Here is an 18,673-nt window from a genome sequence, read left to right as displayed (position 1 = left end):
CATAAATTTGATAAGAATGGGACAATTTATCATGATCAAAACTCCAAAACAAGAATTGAAGCATCACAGTGGCAAACATGCCCCTGTCCCAACTTCTTATGAGACGTGTTCAAAATGAACATTTTCCAACCTCCCACCCCCAAAAAAACTCAAAACAAAACAAAAAAACAATACAATATCTGTTTTTATTTACATTTTAAACAGCATCCCAACTTTTTTGGAAATGGTGATGTAGTTTATGTGAAGTTAGGAAATGAAAGAGAAGACTTGGCTAAATTTGAATTACTGCAAAAAGCATTACACTAAATCTAATTAAATTAAATTTAACCGATAACTTACTGGAATAGAATAACTCTTTATGTTCAAAATGAAAGCCTACCTCGCAGGAGTTGCCAAGTGACTTCAGTGTGCTGAAGGCAGTAAAAGCTTACGTGACAAGTGGAAAGAAACCCATCACCTGAGGAACCACAAAAAACAGAAGACATCAAAAGTGTATGCATATTTGTACAGACGCGGCTGCATGTTCACTCTGCGTCTTCCAACCCTCAGTGGGAGGCAACAGACACTGGAGACACGAGTCACATGACTTGACCTCAAGTCCCCATTTTTAAGACTTGAAACTTGCTTGATCAACATTTATAAAGGACTTGACTTGACATTGACTTGATATTCATGATTTGAGACTTGACTTAGACTTGAGTCAAATGACTTGAGATTACTTAAATTTTTTCATAGATATTGAGGAGTTAACTTTAAGATTTTAGAAAATCTGCTTAGGTCATTGGGTGCTGTTGCATGCAAGTGAACCTGTGTATAGGGTCATTCGGGATGAACTGCGACTGATAACACACAAATTGACCAATTTAATTTAGATGAATATTAATTTGAAGATGTTGGTGACTTTCCAGGCAAATCATATAAAGCCTCTGTAAAACAGTATGAACAGAAGGGAAAAGCAAGATTCATTGGGATGGTGGCAACAAAAGGCTGGAAAAGGGTTGTATAAAGCTAAAAAAAATCATAAGGAGGAACATTTCACATCTAATTAGTTTAACCAGCACGATGATTGGGTGTAAAAAGAGCTATAATGTAACAATATAACTAATGTTCCTTAATGTGAAATTGCGAAGGATTTGTGGATTTAATTATCCAGATAATATCATCCAAATATTCAGAGAACCCAGAGAAATCTTTATAAACAAGGGACAGGGCTGAAAATCAACATTGGGATGGCCATGTCTGGTATTCAGAGCCTCCGATGGCATTGCATTAAAAACATACCTGTTTCTGTAAAGAAAATTATTGTATGGGCTCAGGAAAACGAACAATACCTGAACTTCTTGAATTTCTTTTTGGAAACCGCAGACTCTGCATCCTCCGGACTAAAGAGGAGAGGGACCATCCTACTTGTTATTAGTGCACAGTTCAAAAGCCAACATCTATGATGGTATGGGAGTGTGTTAGTCCTTACGGCAGGGGCAGCTTTTACAACTGGTAAGGCACGATTAATGCTGACTGATAAATACAGGCTTTGATCAACACATGTTGCCACCAGAAAATGTCTTCTTCAGGGAAGACCTTGAATATTTTGAATACACAGTATGGCTTTATAGTAAGAGTCCAGATACTAGAATGGCCTGCCTAGGGTTAGTCCAGACCTGTCACATGCATTAGGTGGATCATGAAATGAAAAACATGATTAAGAAGACCCCAGACTGTGGCCTGAGTTTATATTGGGGTAGCCATGGCCACCTCTTGTGGGCGCCCCAGGTTTCAGCATCATTAAAGCTGCAGTTGGCAAGTCTTAACAGATTGAAGGGCCAAAATGTTGGATGTTTACAACTCTCATGACCCTCCCCCACTACCACCAAGCACCCTCTCATCGAGTTTGTGCTCGTCAGAACGTACCAGACTGTGATTGACAGTCAGATCTCACACAGCCCTGCTCTGATTGGACCAGAAGAACCGGGAGCTGTGGATTTTTGCAAAACAAATAGTGGAGGTAGAAGTGTGTTTTTTTTTCTAAAACCGGCTGATTAATAATAATAATAATAATAAAGCTTTATTTGTATAGCACCTTTCATACACAGAATGCAGCTCAAAGTGCTTTACATTTGAAGCATGTAACACAATAATAGTCAGTCAGTCATTATCAATCACTTTTCTTTGCTGTTTATGTTATACTCAGCAACATATCAAAAATATAGAAAATGACGTCCATAAGACTGGCAGCCTTAACCCTCTTACCCCCACAAGCACGCCATATGGCAACTGTGGCAAGGAAAAACTCCCATATTCCAGGAAGAAACTTTGAGCAGAACCTGACTTAATAGGGGAGCCATCTGCTTCTGGCTGGCTGCGCCCTCAATAGTAGCAGATGTAGAATAATCTGAAAATGTAGTCTACAGGATAAGATGAGTTAACTAAAAGCTTTCCTGTACAGGTATGTTTTCAGATCTTTTTTAAAAATATTTACTGAACTCGCCTGCTTGATGTACAGAGGCAGGGTGTTCCATAGTTTGGGGGCATAATGGATAAACGCAGCTTCTCCACTTTGTTTGTGGAGCACTTTGGGTACGATTAAAAGATTAGAATTGGATGATCTAAGTTTCCTTTGTGGTTGATAAGATATTAAAAGCTCAGAGATATATGAAGGTGCTATGCCATTCAGAGCTTTGTAAGTAATTAACATAACCTTAAAATCAATTCTATAGGAAATAGGGAGCCAGTGCAGTTCAGCCAACACAGGGGTGATGTGTTCTCTTTCTTAGTCTTAGTTAAAAGTCTAGCCATAGAGTTCTGTATGAGTGCCAATTTCTTTAGATGTTTTTGGGAAGACCAGTGAAAAGTGCATTGCAGTAGTCTAACCTGCTAGTGATAAAGGCGTGAATTAGTTTTTCTGCATCTTGTTGAGTTAAAAGGGCCGCACTTTGGCAATGTTTCTCAAGTGGAAATAGGCTGTCTGAGTAACTTTACTGATATGGGGCTTAAAACTTAACTCTGCATCTAAGATGACACCGAGGCTTGTTACTTTTGGTTTGACCTGGTGTGCCAAGTTCCCCAGATTACTAAGAATAATATCTCGCTTTAGTTTTGGTCCAACCAGAAGTACCTCTGTTTTGTCATCATTTAGTTTCAAAAAGTTTTTGCTCATCCACTGATTAATGGAGGTTAGGCATGCAGTGAGGGAGCAAAGGCCATCTGGGTTAGTTGGCTCCACAGAAAGATACAATTGGGTATCATCTGCGTAGCTGTGGAAGTTTACATTATGCTACCACCAAGCACCCTCTCATCGAGAGGTATATGGCTTCACCTGAAGTTCTTTCTATTCATTTGTCGAAGGATTTTGTGTGTGTGTGTGTTTCTTGTGTTTTTGTTTCCGTTTTTTGTTGATTTATGTTGTTCTATTGAGCACAGTGTCGGTTTCAGTGAATGTGATCAAAAAAATCTTGCCAACTGCAGTTTTAAGGGGCAACAGCTGAACACTTCCATGCCCCTCTGTGTTGGTCATCAATTTATCACACCCACACATATTGGGCCAACGAACTCCCCAATCTCTATCCTCTCCGGTCTGGCGCTCCATTAATTTCACAATGCTGCTCTCAGTAATTGTGCTACAATCTGAATCAATGGAGCCATAACAATCAGCAATAACTAATCAGAGCAAAGCAAATTGAATATGTAAGTTTTGAAAATGAAGATAAAAGCACAGTTAGAAAATCAGCCTGTTTTTTTCCTTTAAAGTTTAGGGTATTCAGAGCATGCGCGGGACCATCATGAGAAAAGAGCCAATAAAGAATGTTTTTTGGCAATTATGTTTATTACATAATCAATTTCACTTTACAATACACAGTAACAGAGTTTGTGTACCTAAGATCACCCAAAGATAACAGTAATGCCTCACCAAAGATAGCAATAAAAGAACAATGTCCGGTAACATTTTACTTGACAGTATCGACATAAGAGTGACATGACAGTGTCATGAACACATGACACTGTCATGACACATGAATCCTAACCCTAACTTCTAACCCTAATCCTAACCCTAATTTATTTATCCAAGCCTGTAGCCACACCAGGCCAGTTAAAGGGACTGCAGTGTCTAATTAGGTATAATCTAAATTAGGTATAATCTAATTAGGTATAATCTAGAATTCTAAACGGTAATTTTTTTAGAATAATGCTGCATAATAAAGTGCTGTACATAATACATAGTAAAAATACTCAAGAAATAAACAAGGTTTTAAAATATATTGTTACGCACGCACATGTGTGCACATTATACAACAATTATAACTGCCCCCCCCCAATTATTTTGTCATTAATTAAGTCTCCTGTTCCTTGTGAATTTGGGTCCTCTCTCCGGTTAATCATGAAAGGATGTTAATTCCCAAACACTCCCATCTTCACGAGCATGTCCTTCGGTATGGGTCGGGCATGACGAGACACGTACAGCCTCTCCAGGTGACTGTTCATGGGAGAGCTCACGTACTCAGAGCAGGATGGGCCACTCAGGCTTGGACCACAGACCACCTGGAGTTTGTAGAAGAACATTCCGTGGTTCAGGCTACACGCATCATCCTTTGTTCCTTCCTTGAGGTTCACTGTGCAAGTTCCGAGCAGGTCGTCATCCCACTTGCTGTCCTCATCCCACACCTCGAACTTCACCATGCTGGTCTGAGAGAGGATGACATCACCGATATCAAAGGGCATGTTCCACTGAGGTGAGTTGTTGTTCCAAATCACATGGGTTCGTGCCAGTTGCGTGTTCTGAGAGTTGAAGACCTTCACATAAGCATCTGTAGCTGTGATGGTGTCGCCCCACAACCCAGAGGCCCTCACTGCAGTGATAATGACCCGAGCCAGACCGCGTTTAACAGGACAACAGTCACTACCTACACCAGGATCACCCTGGCAACTGCAGACACAGGGCTCCTTTGGGTTTCTTTTGACACCAGACTTGCAGGGCTCAGAGCAGTTCTGCCAGAGTCCACTCTCTAAAATGTAATGCTTAATTGCTTTGCGTAGTTGTTTTTGCACCGGAAGTTTGGGGCTCAGCAACTCATGGAGGGGATCCAGTGAATAGGAGATCACGTCTGGGTTGAGTGGCAGGGAGGAGAGCCACTCCTTGAAGGCAGCCGGGTCTTTGTCTGCAGAGAAGAGGAGCTCAGGCTCAGTGGTGTGACCACCAAAAATCTCTGTGAGCCTGTCAGGATGAATGAGAAAAAAAGACAACATTTGATTTTATTCATTTACAGTGCACCAATGACAATTAACACCCCCATGGAGCCAAGGGAACGCTTCAACCTCAAGCAGACTCAAAAAGGTTGTGAAATTTTAGATGGTAATCTTCAGATATCACAGTGAACCACAACTATAGCAGACAGGCATATACTCACAAACTTCGAAGCTCACCTGTCACTGAAGCTGTTGGAGAAGTTGTTTTTGCCTCCTGTCTTGTCTTTCGCCTCCTGACAGTGGCTCGTCTCAGCCCCTCCATTGCCTTTGCCTGTAACACTGGCTTTGGCCTCCACATTGAGACACATCTTGATCTCTTCTGAGCTCAGGCCCTGTAAAGAGGCCATGCACTGCCTAATGCTGGTCACTGACTGCACCATCCCGCCCAGAGTCACCTGAAGGCAAACATAGACAAGTGTGCAACTGAAATTTTGATGAGATTTGTGTTCTAACTTCTTTTTGCACTGAGACAGAGTAATATGACCCATGAAATCCTAGATTATTTCTCTATACTGTGTGTCTGTGCATACTTATTTAGTTAAAAAGAAATGGCAAACTATATTTTGATGATATCTTCATCTCTTTGATGATTTATTGATTTATAGTGCATTATCACTTGATGATATTTGGTTCTCCTGCTCATCTTTGGAGTTTTTTTTAAATAGATGAAGAAAACTGTTATTAAAAGTCTGTTGTTGAGTGTTAACTTTTGTTACACTGCTCTTCATAATGAATGCTTCATTCACTTGAATGGGTCTTCCCAACGTTCGGTGGTCTATTATTACTCGATAACAGACCACTTTCAAGGAAAATGGGTTCAGCGTGTGCTGCGAACTATTTGTTTCTGCGAAAGCCACGATGAAACGGTAACAAATACATTTAAAGTTCATTTTCTCATTTTGGCAAGTAGCCATGTAATAAGAGGGATAATGTATAGAACAAAGTCATTATTGGAAAATAAGTCCCTTCAGGACGAAACAAGACCCCTCCACTGACGCGTCGGGGTCCTGTTCACCCTGTCGGGACTTATTTTCCGATAATGACTGGCGTTCTATACATTATCCCTTACCTATAAACTAATTAGGCAATTTTCCAATATTACAGGAAAGAGTTTCAACTGCCCAAAAGTGCTTTGTGTTGACTACCTAATTGTAGAACATATCCACGACCATGGCAGCCTTGACAGGGACAACAAGGAGGCGGACATCCCCCCTGTACACTGCACTATATCTTTTGTCCTGTCTATGCACCACCTACTTTGTATATCACATTGCACTTTTTCTGCTTTTTTGGACACAAACTGTACTTGTCTCTGTACTTGTACTCTGCACAATGACAATAAAGTTGAATCTAATCTAATCTAATATGAACTTACATTAATGAGCCACACTTTTTGTATTAAAGAAATGTCATATGAAAACCATCTATCCTACACAAAATTATGATCAACAGCTTCTTAAGTCAGTGCTCAATGTTTTTCATCCCAATAAAATATGTCAAATATGAAGCCCACAAAGTGCCATGGCAGATAAAAAAATATTTTTTAGGTAATTTACATTCTCTTGCAATTGTTTCCTTGAAATAACGTTTAATGTCCCAATAGTTTTGTGTCAAAAGTATTACACCGACTCAGACAAAAAAGTGAATGCAAACATATGGCATGGGAGCACAAAACAAACTAAAATCAAGAGCTCAGAAAAAAAAAAACCCTAAAGGATCATCTCTTATAGCCCGTCAGTGTTGTTAAAGTGGTTTTGTTGTGGTAGCCAGACGGGAAAACTTGATTGCCATGAGTTTGCGAGGCTCGGCTAACGAAGTAACGAAGGAACTTCAGTTATCCATGTGACATGGATTATCTGTTCTCCATGCTTACCTTTGTCATGTAATGAGTGCCAAAGTCATTGATAAACTTGTAGAAGCGTTGCTTGTTCTCACTGGTGTACTTCTTTGGAAGTTGATTAATGGCACGCTGAAACTCAGGATGAAGGGTGGGCTGGTTGGAAACCTTGTAGCTGTATATTGGAAAGTGTGAGTAAGAGGAGTGTGAGTGTGAGTAAGAGGTGTGAGTAAGAGGTTAAGAGTCAAGTTAAGTTTAATCCTGGTATGATATTAGCTTTGCTCAATTATGCTCAAAAAAACACTCATGTTTAGGGGCAGAGCCAGATACGGGGCACAGGCCACCCCCAGAATTTAGGCCACCCCACCAGAGATGTGATAGTTGGGCATGTCAGCACAAAAAGTAAAATTGTTTTCTTAGCCAAGTGTTTTACATGGATTTGATGTTTGCCAAATAATTTAGGCTATATTTATGGGTACGTATTGCAATGCTATGTCCAGTCTGGGCTCAAGAACCAATTTTTTCCATTGTACAGTATGTTGTTCTGTCCGCACATCTAGCCGACATATGATGGAAAACTTCATTCTAATTGGCTACTGCTTTACTTGAAAATACTTTCTTTCTTGTTGCACTGCATCTACCAATTATGTGTTTCAGTTGTTAAATCATGTGAAACTGCTCATTTTCATTTCATCATAAAATAAACAGTTTAGTTATTAATAATGCATAATTTAGCATTGAATCAAAAGCTTTAATATGTATTTTACTTTTCACGTTATGTTAATGTGCCACCTGAGTCTGTGCCCCAGCACGGCCACCCCATCAACATGTTTCTAGAATCGCCACTGCTCATGTTTAACCACAATGACATGTAAAATCAGTTTATTCGGTTATTCTCTCTGTCACCAGCACAAGCACAAATACTCTGCACTGCAGTTGCAGTAAAACATGTTGTATTTGTAAAACGCTTTAAACGCTACAGTCCCAAATTAAAATGATGAGCAAAGTGCAGTTTGTGCTTAGAATTGTGCTTGTATTAAATCAGCAATTAGATTTTGCCTCATTATTAAATGCAATTTAGTTATTTAAAATGTACACTTTACCCATAATTTAAATTAGGGCACTACATCTAATGTAAGCTTCTAAAAGGCCTTGCCATACCTGTAGTAACTACAGACCATTTTATGGCTCAAGAAGGTAAACTTGTCTCTCTTCGTTTTGTCCATTGAGTACTCAGCCAATTTTGACTGGGTCCCTGCCAGCATCAATGAGCCATCCCCCTTTTTGGTGTTTACTCCTAAATCAGCTTTCCAGTTGTTCTCCACACTGGACGCACTGGAACTGACCAGGGACTCACTGGACTGGTACAGTGAGCTGGCCACCTTCATGCTGCATTTCTGACTGGGTCTCCAGTCCACCACAGCTGCTGGGACTTTCTGCATCTTGCCCTCTTGATACGGGTTCCTGCACAGCATGCAGGTGTTGTTTTCACGTCTCCATAGGTTCATGTCGATGACAAAGGCTCCCTTGCGCTGCATCTTGGTGATGTCGAAGCCTTCACCGGCCAGGTTGGATCCTGGAGCAAACTCGGCCTCTTTGCACTCACGGGGGGAGCCTCTGGTGCATGACTGGATAGTTTGGGGTATGAGGGCCAGTTGGAAAGCCAACAGACAGGTGATGGCTAAAAGACCCATGGCCAAATCTGAAAGAAAGTTAATTTGTCGGTACTATTATACTGTTACAGCCTGGTCACTCCTACCTATACTGTCTCTCCTTTTAGGGAGATACTAGTCTGGAATGTTGTTCAGTAATGTTTCCATTGGTCGGCAGATTACCTGCCCAATCAGCAACGAGAGGGCATGACTGTAGAGTTTCCAAATCGAAAGTGGCTTTGGTAAACTGCAGTAGCAACGCCTGAAAACATCAGAAATTGCAGTCGGAAGAATTACATTTATTTAGAGGTAGGCACACATGCATTGTTTCCTGATTGCCAATGCTGCCATAAATGTGGTTTAGTGTCAGTTTGTAAAGTTTAGGTAGTAGGAAGTAACATTACAAATCCCTGAATAATGTGATTGAAATCATTGGTTCAGCCTAACCAAAGTTAACACCCGTTACGATGTAAATGTTGGAAAGGAATCTCAATCGTGAGTGACCAGACTCTCTTCACTTCGTGAATGAGTTTTGTTTACCAGGCTAATACTGTGATAGCTTTTTTCCTAAGGTGACTCCAATACACTGTTGGATGAATGTGTGACAGGGCCCTCAGGTTTATCCAACTAAATGGATGAGGACAGAGGCAGTAGTATAAACAATGTTATATTTATTATTTCTTTTCTTTGTTTAAAACGGATGGCAGGGGCGTACAGTAGGTAAATCCGATAAAAACAAAATCACAATACAAAATAATCAAAGAAAACAAAATGTAATACACATAACCATAGATTAAATGCCCAGTGGATTGGTGGCTGCTACACGGCCTGAATTAACACAGGTACAGTAACCCTCGGATGGCTGCCCAGCCCCAAAAGTGACCTATGGCCATACACACACACCAACACGAGTGTAACACTCAAGCTTTCTAAATACAACCCACACGAGTATAAATAGGTGTTCAGTACACGCTCAACCACTAGAATGTGCCCTCACCGCAAACTAGGGGAAGGCGGCAGTCCTAGAGTACCTTAACTGCGTTACCTAAGAGACCTAGCAGGCCATACTAGCAAACAGGGGGAAGGAGGGGGCATTCAATAAAGGAAACAATACAAGACAAAACAAAAACAAGACAAACACGCTATTCAGCGCCAGTGGAGTGCTACCGATACAGCTACCATGAATAGCAGAAGCTATAATGAACTAATACTACCTGGGACATAGACCCCTATGGCCCAAGAGTAACAGTCTACTGTGTGGAGAAACTAGGTTGGGAGTCACAAAGAACTCAATATGAACTAATACCACCTGGGGCATAGATAGACCCCTATGCCCCAGGAGTAACAGTCTCCCGTGTGGATAAGCTAAGTCAGGGGTTACAAGAACCCATTAAAAACTAATACTGCCGGGGGGAGGGATAAGTCTCAATAAATAAGCTAATAAGCTAATATGAGCTCAGGGATGGCAACAGCACTACACCTGGTCGTGTAACAGACCCTGGCAAACAGTGTAAATGCACCAGTGTATCACACTCAGACAAGCATACAACACAAAGAAAATAAACCAACACAAACAAGCATACCGTACATCCAACTTTGACGTGCTGTTAGTTTAACACTGACTAATACCAAAAGAAACTCTAATGGGGGAAAACAGTGGTCAAACTGTGATAGGCAGCCAGCTGTGATCTACAACAGAGAGAAACATTTAACACACTGGTCCATGGTTATGTCGCATTTCATAACAATACACAACAGTTTTTATGAAGTTTAATTGTTCATAAGTCAAGCGACATGTAAAAAAAGAAAACACTGTACCAGATATATATTTAAAATAGGACCGTTACACTGTTAGAACAATAAACAATGCTTACCTCGGCCTTTTCCACAATGCGAGCTAGCCCAGGGTAACAGGAGCAGAGGAGGGAAGTGTGTCAGCTATAAAAACAAGGGAGCGAAAATTACAGACGCTGCATGCTGTTGTTTGACCCGTATAGCTAACTTAGTCTGCTCACATTAGTTGAGTGTTTGACCATAGCTATTGCAATGTTGCTATTGTAAGAGGCCTACCTCCACGTCCAGCATTCGCATTGGTAGTCACAGGGAAACAGGAGTAGGGAGGAGATGACAGTCTATAGCAAGATGAGCCAAACGTTACGACACTACAAACCACCTGCCCCCGTGTTCAAACTACGTGGCTAAACACAAACTCTCACTTTATGCTATTACCTACATGTCAGACAAACGTTCGTGGTCTACGGCAGTGGCAACAACTCACATTAAAAGTGTAAGGAGTACATGAAACATTCCACCTACCCAGACCACAGCGAGGGAGTTGTTCGCAACCAAAACCCAGCATGAAGTGCGCGGTTTGTACCGACCAGCGACAAGCAACTTGCGTACCAAACAATTTGGGAGAGCTTCTTTTGTGTTTGTCGGGAAGGAAGTTACGTACCCATGACCCCCAGCCCGCACGCCCAGGTGATTGCAATTAGTCGTGATCCTGACCTGATCACAAATGTAATATGTAAAATGTAAAATATGTGTTCTGCATGTATACTTCACTGCCATAAAAATGTGAAGAGCTTTTCAGGATTATTTGTTGTTGTTGAGTGATATTGGAATCCAATATACTTACATAATACTATATAGTAAATTAGTAATACTTTATAGTGAGGTTACAATTTTTATTCTACTAATAATGCTTAACTATTATTGTATCATACATGATTTATTGATTGAATTAATGGTAGAAGCATCATGAATTCCTGTTGCGCATCATGATTGAATCACTGTATAGTGAAATATTAAACCTACGTCTAAGATGCTCTCAGTGTTTCTATCATAGCTATAATTACATGAAAAAAAGTAGGTCATCAGCTAAATTGGAATTACTGATAAAAGCATTACGCAATCCAGCTTGTTGTATATTTGCAAGTGAATTACCATCTATAAGAGAAAACTGTCAGGTTCTCCTAATTGTTCCAACAAGTTCAGAATTAAATTAAATTTACAAAATAAATTAAATTAGAATCAAATGTAAAATTAACCGAGGAAGTACCACTGTTTATGCTGAAAATGAAGGCCTACCTTTCAGAAACAGCCAAGTGACTCATCTTCCTGTAATGAAGACTTTTTGAGAACACCTTAGCAAAAGACTAAAACATAAACGTACAGTATAGAAAGAGGAAGTATCACCTGAAGTGTGAATGTGAGAGAGAGAGACATGCGTCTCAAATGGTGTAGGATCCTTATGACTGTGATTACATGCAGCAGTCGGCTTCTGGCCTCGTTCTTAAAGCCTTCAGTCAGCATATAAGCATGTTTTTAAAAAAAATAATAATTATCAAGCAGGCTTGACTGCAAAAGTTGTCAGTCAGCATATAAGCATGTTTTTTTTATCAATGCCAAGTAGGCTTTTATCTGCCACTTTATGCACGTGAAAGCTTGCTTGCTAGTTTTAGACCATAAACTCCACAACGCTGCTTTAAACAAGTAAAGTAGCAACAGATCTCAAACAAGAATGATATTGTTAATGCTTTCAATGACCATTTCATTAAGGCAGGGAACATATTTGAACAATCATATCCTGAAGAGGTCTCACACAGTCCTGTCTCCTCACCACTCCAAGCAATTCACCTGCTTCTCTGGTCAATGAGGGATTCGACTTTGAATTCATTCCCTCATCTGCATGTGTTTAAGGCTCTTAAGGAAATTGACACAAGGAAATCAGCTGGACCTGTCTGATTTTAATAGATCAGATGGCCTAGACCCTGTTTCACTGAAACTATCAGCACATATCATAGTGAAACCTTTTACATACATTTTTTCCTTGTCCCTGTCTTCAAATGACTTACCAGATGTTTGGAAATCAGCCCATGTGCTGCCCCTGCTGAAAGGGGGATCCCTCCATTCTTGACAATTACCGCCAAATCTCTAAATTGTCTATACTTTCAAAGGTCCTAGAGTCTTTAGTAAATACCCAACTTAAGGGCTTCCTGCAAAATCATAACATACTTTGCCCGGCACAGTCAGGCTTTAGGGCCAAGCATAGCACCATTACTGCAGCTACCAAGGTGCTTGATGACATCATCTGTGACCTTGACAATAAGATAAGCTGTGCTGCCCTGTTCATCAACTTGTCAAAGGCCTTTGACATTATTGATCACTGTCTCCTGCTCAAGAGGCTCCGGGACATTGGCTTGGGCACTAAGGTAGTTGATTGGTTCAGAAACTATCTTGCCAACAGAACTCAAACTGTAGCTGTCGATGGGCATAGCTCTGCCCCACTGGGATCCGGCGAGGTGTCCCTCAAGGGTCTATCCTTGGTCTGGTCCTATTTACCTTTAAATAAACACCATTGACTCTGTTGCAGATAATGGCAAAATACACCTCTATGCAGATGACACAGTTCTATATTGTTCCACCCCCGCCCTAGCTCAAGCTTATCAATCATTACAGCAGTCTTTTAATTTATTACAGGCCACCTTCATTGAACTTGGACTGGTATTAAACACTGGTAAAACTAAGGTGATGCAGTTCACAAAGTTTCACACAGTACCCGCATCAACCGCCCTAGCCATTTCCACACTGGATGGGAAGTGTGTTGAAAATGTTTCATCATGTAAATACAGTGGTGGAATGTAACGAAGTACAAATACTTCGTTACTGTACTTAAGTAAATTTTCCACGTGTTTGTACTTTTTGCTTAAGTAGAATTTATAGTGCATACTTTTGACTTTACTTCTACATTTTACAGCAATTATCTGTACTTTTACTCCGCTACATTTCTACAACACCATCTTTCCTTTTTACAATACATTTTATGAACAGATTTTTTTCTCTCTCTGACAAACACGTTTGTTTTACCAGGGTGCGGGGTTGCTACCAAAGATTCTGAAGTGCTACGTGCCCAGCTTCTAAATCTTTAAAACATAAGCTTCTAATCTAGACCAGGCAAAGCGTGAGCTTGTAGCCATCTCATGCGGTGGCTATATTCACCTAGACCCATGGCTACACTGGACATGCAACTGTGTTCTGTGCCTTTCTGTCTGTTATCTGAAGCGTTTAGGGCCTCCTCTATGGCGAGATTGCTATCCGCGGATCAGCTGTTACAGGCTATGTCCATGCTTCTGTCATTAACGCCTGATCATTTGCAGCACAAAATGAATGGTAGACTATTATAGAACCGTGGCCGAAAACGTACCATTTTCCAGATTAGGAAATATTTCTTAATTGTGTGTGATCAAATAAAGAGGCATAGCCTACAATTGGGGGTAGAAATGTGAGCGCCTATTCAATGTCTATGTGCGTCTGCGCAAGTGAAACTGAACCTAATCATAACACCTTTCTCAGCAACTTTTCTGTTCAATCAGCAGAATTGGCATTACTATCCAATCTGACGTTTCCCCTTTGTTCACCCCGTTAAACTTCAGGCTCTCGTGTTTTGCTTGAATGATATTTTACTCAGCAGATCACCCTAGTAGATAACCAGAATTACAGTCTCCTAGAATTTTCAGAGAATGTCAGAATGTAAACTGGGCCACAGATGGTAAGCACAATTGCATTAGCTTAAATCTAGTCGAGTATAACCCAAAACTAGCTTTAATTAAAATGCTACAGCCCATACCTTACCTTTTCTTTTTAGAATATAGATATTAAGAGAATAAATCATTATGCAAATACTTACTTTTAATACTTAAAGTACATTTAAAAGCAGGTACTTTTTACTTTTACTTAAGTAGGGTTGTCATTGTGGTACTTTACTTTTACTAAAGTAAATATTTCTCTGTGTATTTGTACTTTTACTTAAGTAGAATTTATAGTGCATACTTTTTGACTTTACTTCGTTACATTTTACAGCAATTATCTGTACTTTTACTCCGCTACATTTCTACAACACCATCTTTCCTTTTTTACAATACATTTTATGAACAGATTTTTTTTCTCTCTCTGACAAACCGTTTGTTTTACCAGGGTCTTGGGGTTTGCTACCAAAGATTCTGAAGTGCTTCGTGCCCAGCTTCTAAATCTTTAAAACATAAGCTTCTAATCTAGACCAGGCAAAGCGTGAGCTTGTAGCCATCTACTTGGTAGGCTATATTCACCAGACCCATGGCTACACTGGACGTACAACTGTGTTCTGTGCCTTTCTCTGTCTGTTATCTGAAGCGTTAGGGCCTCCTCTGCGATGAGATTGCTATCCATGGGATCAGCGAAGTTACAGGCTATGTCCATGCTTCTGTCACCCGTCTGATCATTTGCGGCACAAATGAATGGTAGACTATTATAGAACCGCTGGCCGAAAAAACGTACCATTTTTTCAGATTAGGAAATATTTCTTAATTGTGTGTGATCAAATAAAGAGGCATAGCCTACAATTGGGGGTAGAAATGTGAGCGCTCATTCAATGTCTATGTGCGTCTGCGCAAGTGAAACTGAACCTAATCATAACACCTTTCTCAGCAACTTTTCTGTTCAATCAGCAGAATTGGCATTACTATCCACCCGACGTTTCCCTTGTCTACCCGTTAAACTTCAGGCTCTCGTGTTTTGCTGAATGATATTTTACTCAGCAGATCACCCTAGTAGATAACCAGAATTACAGTCTCTAGAATTTTCAGAGAATGTCAGAATGTAAACTGGGCCACAGATGGTAAGCACAATTGCATTAGCTTAAATCTAGTCGAGTATAACCTAAAACTAGCTTAATTAAAATGCCACAGCCCATACTAATCTTTCTTTTAGAATATAGATATTAAGAGAATAAATCATTATGCAAATGCTTTTTTGCTTTTAATACTTAAAGTACATTTAAAAGCAGGTACTTTTTACTTTTTTACTTAAGTAGGGTTGTCATTGTGGTACTTTTACTTTTACTAAAGTAAATATTTCTCTGTGTATTTGTACTTTTACTTAAGTACTGAGATTCAGTACTTCCTCCACCACTGTGTAAATATCTTGGTCTGTGGATTGATGAAAAGCTAACCTTCAAAGTTAAAATTGATAAATTAGTGAGAAAGCTGAGAGTAAAGCTTGGCTTTTATTTTAGAAATAAATCCTGTTTTACTCTCCAAGCTAGGAGGAAGTGCCACTTTCTTACCAGTCTTGGACTATGGGGATATGCATGCTGCCTCTACCACGCTGCACACACTTGACACAGTCTACCATGGTGCACTATGAGACGACTCGTTTTAGCTCTTTAGGTCGGTGTAGGTGGTTCCACTGGCACATTTTTATTCATAAAGCTAAACAGTAATTTACCCAGATATCTTACTAGTCTGTTGACCTGGAATCATTTAATTTACAATCTCCGCTCTGTTAACACTCTGGCTCTAAATATCCCACCTATAACAACTGAATTTGGTAAGACTGCTTTTAGTTATGCTGCTCCTTGGTGTTGGAATTTGCTCCAAAAACTTTTGAAGCTTTCTATTTTTATCCTACTTGGACATTTTAAACAATTACTTAAACGATCCAAATTTGAACAGTGCACAAGTTTCCAATGACCTCTTTATGTCATTCTTAAATTGTTTTTACATGTACTGTAAATTGTTTGTTTGTTGTGTCACTGGCAGTGATGGGAATAATGGCGTTATAAATAACGGCGTTACTAACAGCGTTCAGTAACGAGTAATCTAATTGATTACTCTTCCCATTTTAATAACGCCGTTACCGTTACTGCCAAAAAATCCGGCGCATAACTATAATTGAAGCAAATACTGAGCAGAGAGGCAAAGACTTTTCCCTTGGTTAGCGGGCAGTGCAAGAGACAAGCGCATAAATGCTGACGATTGGCTGAGGTCGAGTACAATCTCATGGTAAGCCAATCAGAGGTAGAGTTGGGCGGGTGTTCGAAAGCACGCATAGTCGAACACACAACGAATAGCAGAAGCGAGTCAGTCAACGAGAGAGACACAGGTATGGCGAGCCCAATTAATCCAAAAGTAGCCTTCTCTAAATGGAAGTATTGTCACACCTCAGTCTGCCAGGAGATGCCGCCAGAAGGCTCAAGCCCCTGGAAATCACCCTGAGAGACCCTGTGGCTGGTGATCCTGGGGCTCACCTGTGGCTCGTTTTGTGTGGCCTTCTTAAGTCCCTTTTTTCTGCCATTCTATGCTCAGTCATGGTTTTCGCCCTCGTGGAAGGTGTTTACGCTGCTCCTGTGGAACCTACTCTTGTGCTGCCTCCTACTGTACTGCCGACCCGGTCTGTAAGGATTACTTGTGGTTTTGCCTTGGATTTTTGGACTGCTGGCCCTTTTTCTGGATCTACTTTTGTGTTTTGAACCGGGACTTCTGTTTCTATGTTTTTTCCCACTCTTGGACGGATCTTCTGTGTGTTAAGACTATTTGTGATTGAAAGACTTTAAAGTGAAGCCTGTGTGCTTGTGTTTAGTTTCTTGGACAATAAACTCTGTTGAAACCTTATCTCTGTGGTCTCTTGCGATTGTGCTCACCCAGTATTGTAACACGTATAGCCATGACTTTCCTCTCCAAGAAAGTAAAGGAATGAATGTAGGCCTAATTGTGAAATGAACATTATGCCCTGGGCAAAAGTGTCTATCCACGTCGGTGTCAAGTAATTCAAACGTATTTCAATGTTACATGCTTACACGAAATAAGTGGCCAAGGACACCGAAGGAGGAGACAGTGCCACAAAACCTAAGCAACTGAAGCTTGATTTTAAGGCCCCATGACACGTGTTGTCTCAGACCGAACTGAACAAACTGGTAGCTAGGTATGTAGTGGAGGATATGGTGCCATTTAAGCCTATTATTTTATGCTTCTGCGTCGGATCGACAGCGTACCCCCGCAGACCCCTCTGCGTCGTCGCGGACCCCTCCGCCGTAGCTTGACGTGCACCTCCAAAAAATTGTAACTTTGCGTTGAGGCGACGCAGACCGCAAGGACTGTGATTGGTCAACTCGTCCTGTGTGTTGATAGCCTACTCTGTGTTTCAAGCAGCCTACTGTGGGGATTAGCAACATGCTAGTTCACTGACATAAGCCTTGCAAATAAACAGACATATTTTGGTTACGTTGGGCACGACAGTCTATGGGGTTTGCCATTCTGAGTAGCAGAGCCTGTTTACATTCCCTGTGAGTAGGCTACCGTTTCGGTCATAGGCTACAGTCTTGTTTCGGTGGTGGCCGACGCAAACACAGGCGGCACCGAGCGTTACGGCGGTGAAATGCACCACGATGGAAAGCAACCCGACGCAGAACCTTAAAATGGTCACGACGCCGTAGGAGTGCCGGCGTAGCTATGCCGTGGAGTTGACGCAGAAGCATGTTGTGCCCTTTAGACGTGATATTTGAAAAAAAAATAGACCATTCATCTAAAATGGATTTTACGCGTCGCGAACGGAACGCTTCATTTACGCGCCTGGTGTAGCTTCCCTGTCAGAGGGAGAGGGTCAGAAGATGGGTAGCCCTACCGTGTCTGTAGACGTTATCAAAGTCCTTTTAGGCAAGTCCCTCCACTCGGCGGCCATTTGACAACACTTTTTGGGCACTCGTCGGGCATCCATTTCGGCAGAAATGCGCATGCGCAAGGCTTTACGACACCAATCTTGCTCCAGCGGCGAGATCACAACACATGATTGGCACGATGTCTTCGCAACACACCATATGATTGGCTCAATGTATTCACATGTCGACGTTTTGCCGAGGAAGGGGTGGGATATGCGTAGACAACAGCCATATTGGCGTGACAAACTAGCCCCATGCATTTCTATGGAGTATTTTTTGAGTGCTGTGTCTCCACATTAGAAAGTCTCTGACGTTATCAAACTATATAGACGGCCAATATACTTGAGGGGCAAATAAATAGAAAAAGTTCCAAAAGATCTATTGTGTTATTTGTATCGATCCACTATATAAACATACTATCTACAGTACCCTCCAGAATTATTGGCACCTCTGCTAAAGTTGACTAAAAAGAGG

The 18,673-nt window shown here is 40.9% G+C and overlaps 1 protein-coding gene across 1 annotated transcript; it reads right to left on the bottom strand.

Annotated features, from left to right (window-relative positions):
• Positions 1-3,869: 3,869 nt before the first annotated feature.
• On the bottom strand, positions 3,870-11,736 carry LOC125295479 (perforin-1-like). Its single transcript, XM_048244739.1, has 7 exons — positions 11,044-11,736; positions 10,798-10,859; positions 10,602-10,665; positions 8,237-8,777; positions 7,112-7,250; positions 5,416-5,633; positions 3,870-5,206 (listed from the first exon to the last, which is right to left on the bottom strand). The coding sequence occupies exons 2-7, from the start codon at positions 10,816-10,818 to the stop codon at positions 4,384-4,386; spliced, it is 1,806 nt and encodes a 601-aa protein (XP_048100696.1). The 5' UTR covers positions 10,819-10,859; positions 11,044-11,736; the 3' UTR covers positions 3,870-4,383.
• Positions 11,737-18,673: the final 6,937 nt, after the last annotated feature.

This window comes from Alosa alosa, chromosome 6 (assembly GCF_017589495.1).
Source record: "Alosa alosa isolate M-15738 ecotype Scorff River chromosome 6, AALO_Geno_1.1, whole genome shotgun sequence".
NCBI lineage: Eukaryota > Metazoa > Chordata > Actinopteri > Clupeiformes > Clupeidae > Alosa > Alosa alosa.
Note: the sequence above shows the minus strand (reverse complement) of the source record. Positions and strands in the feature narration are given on the sequence as shown.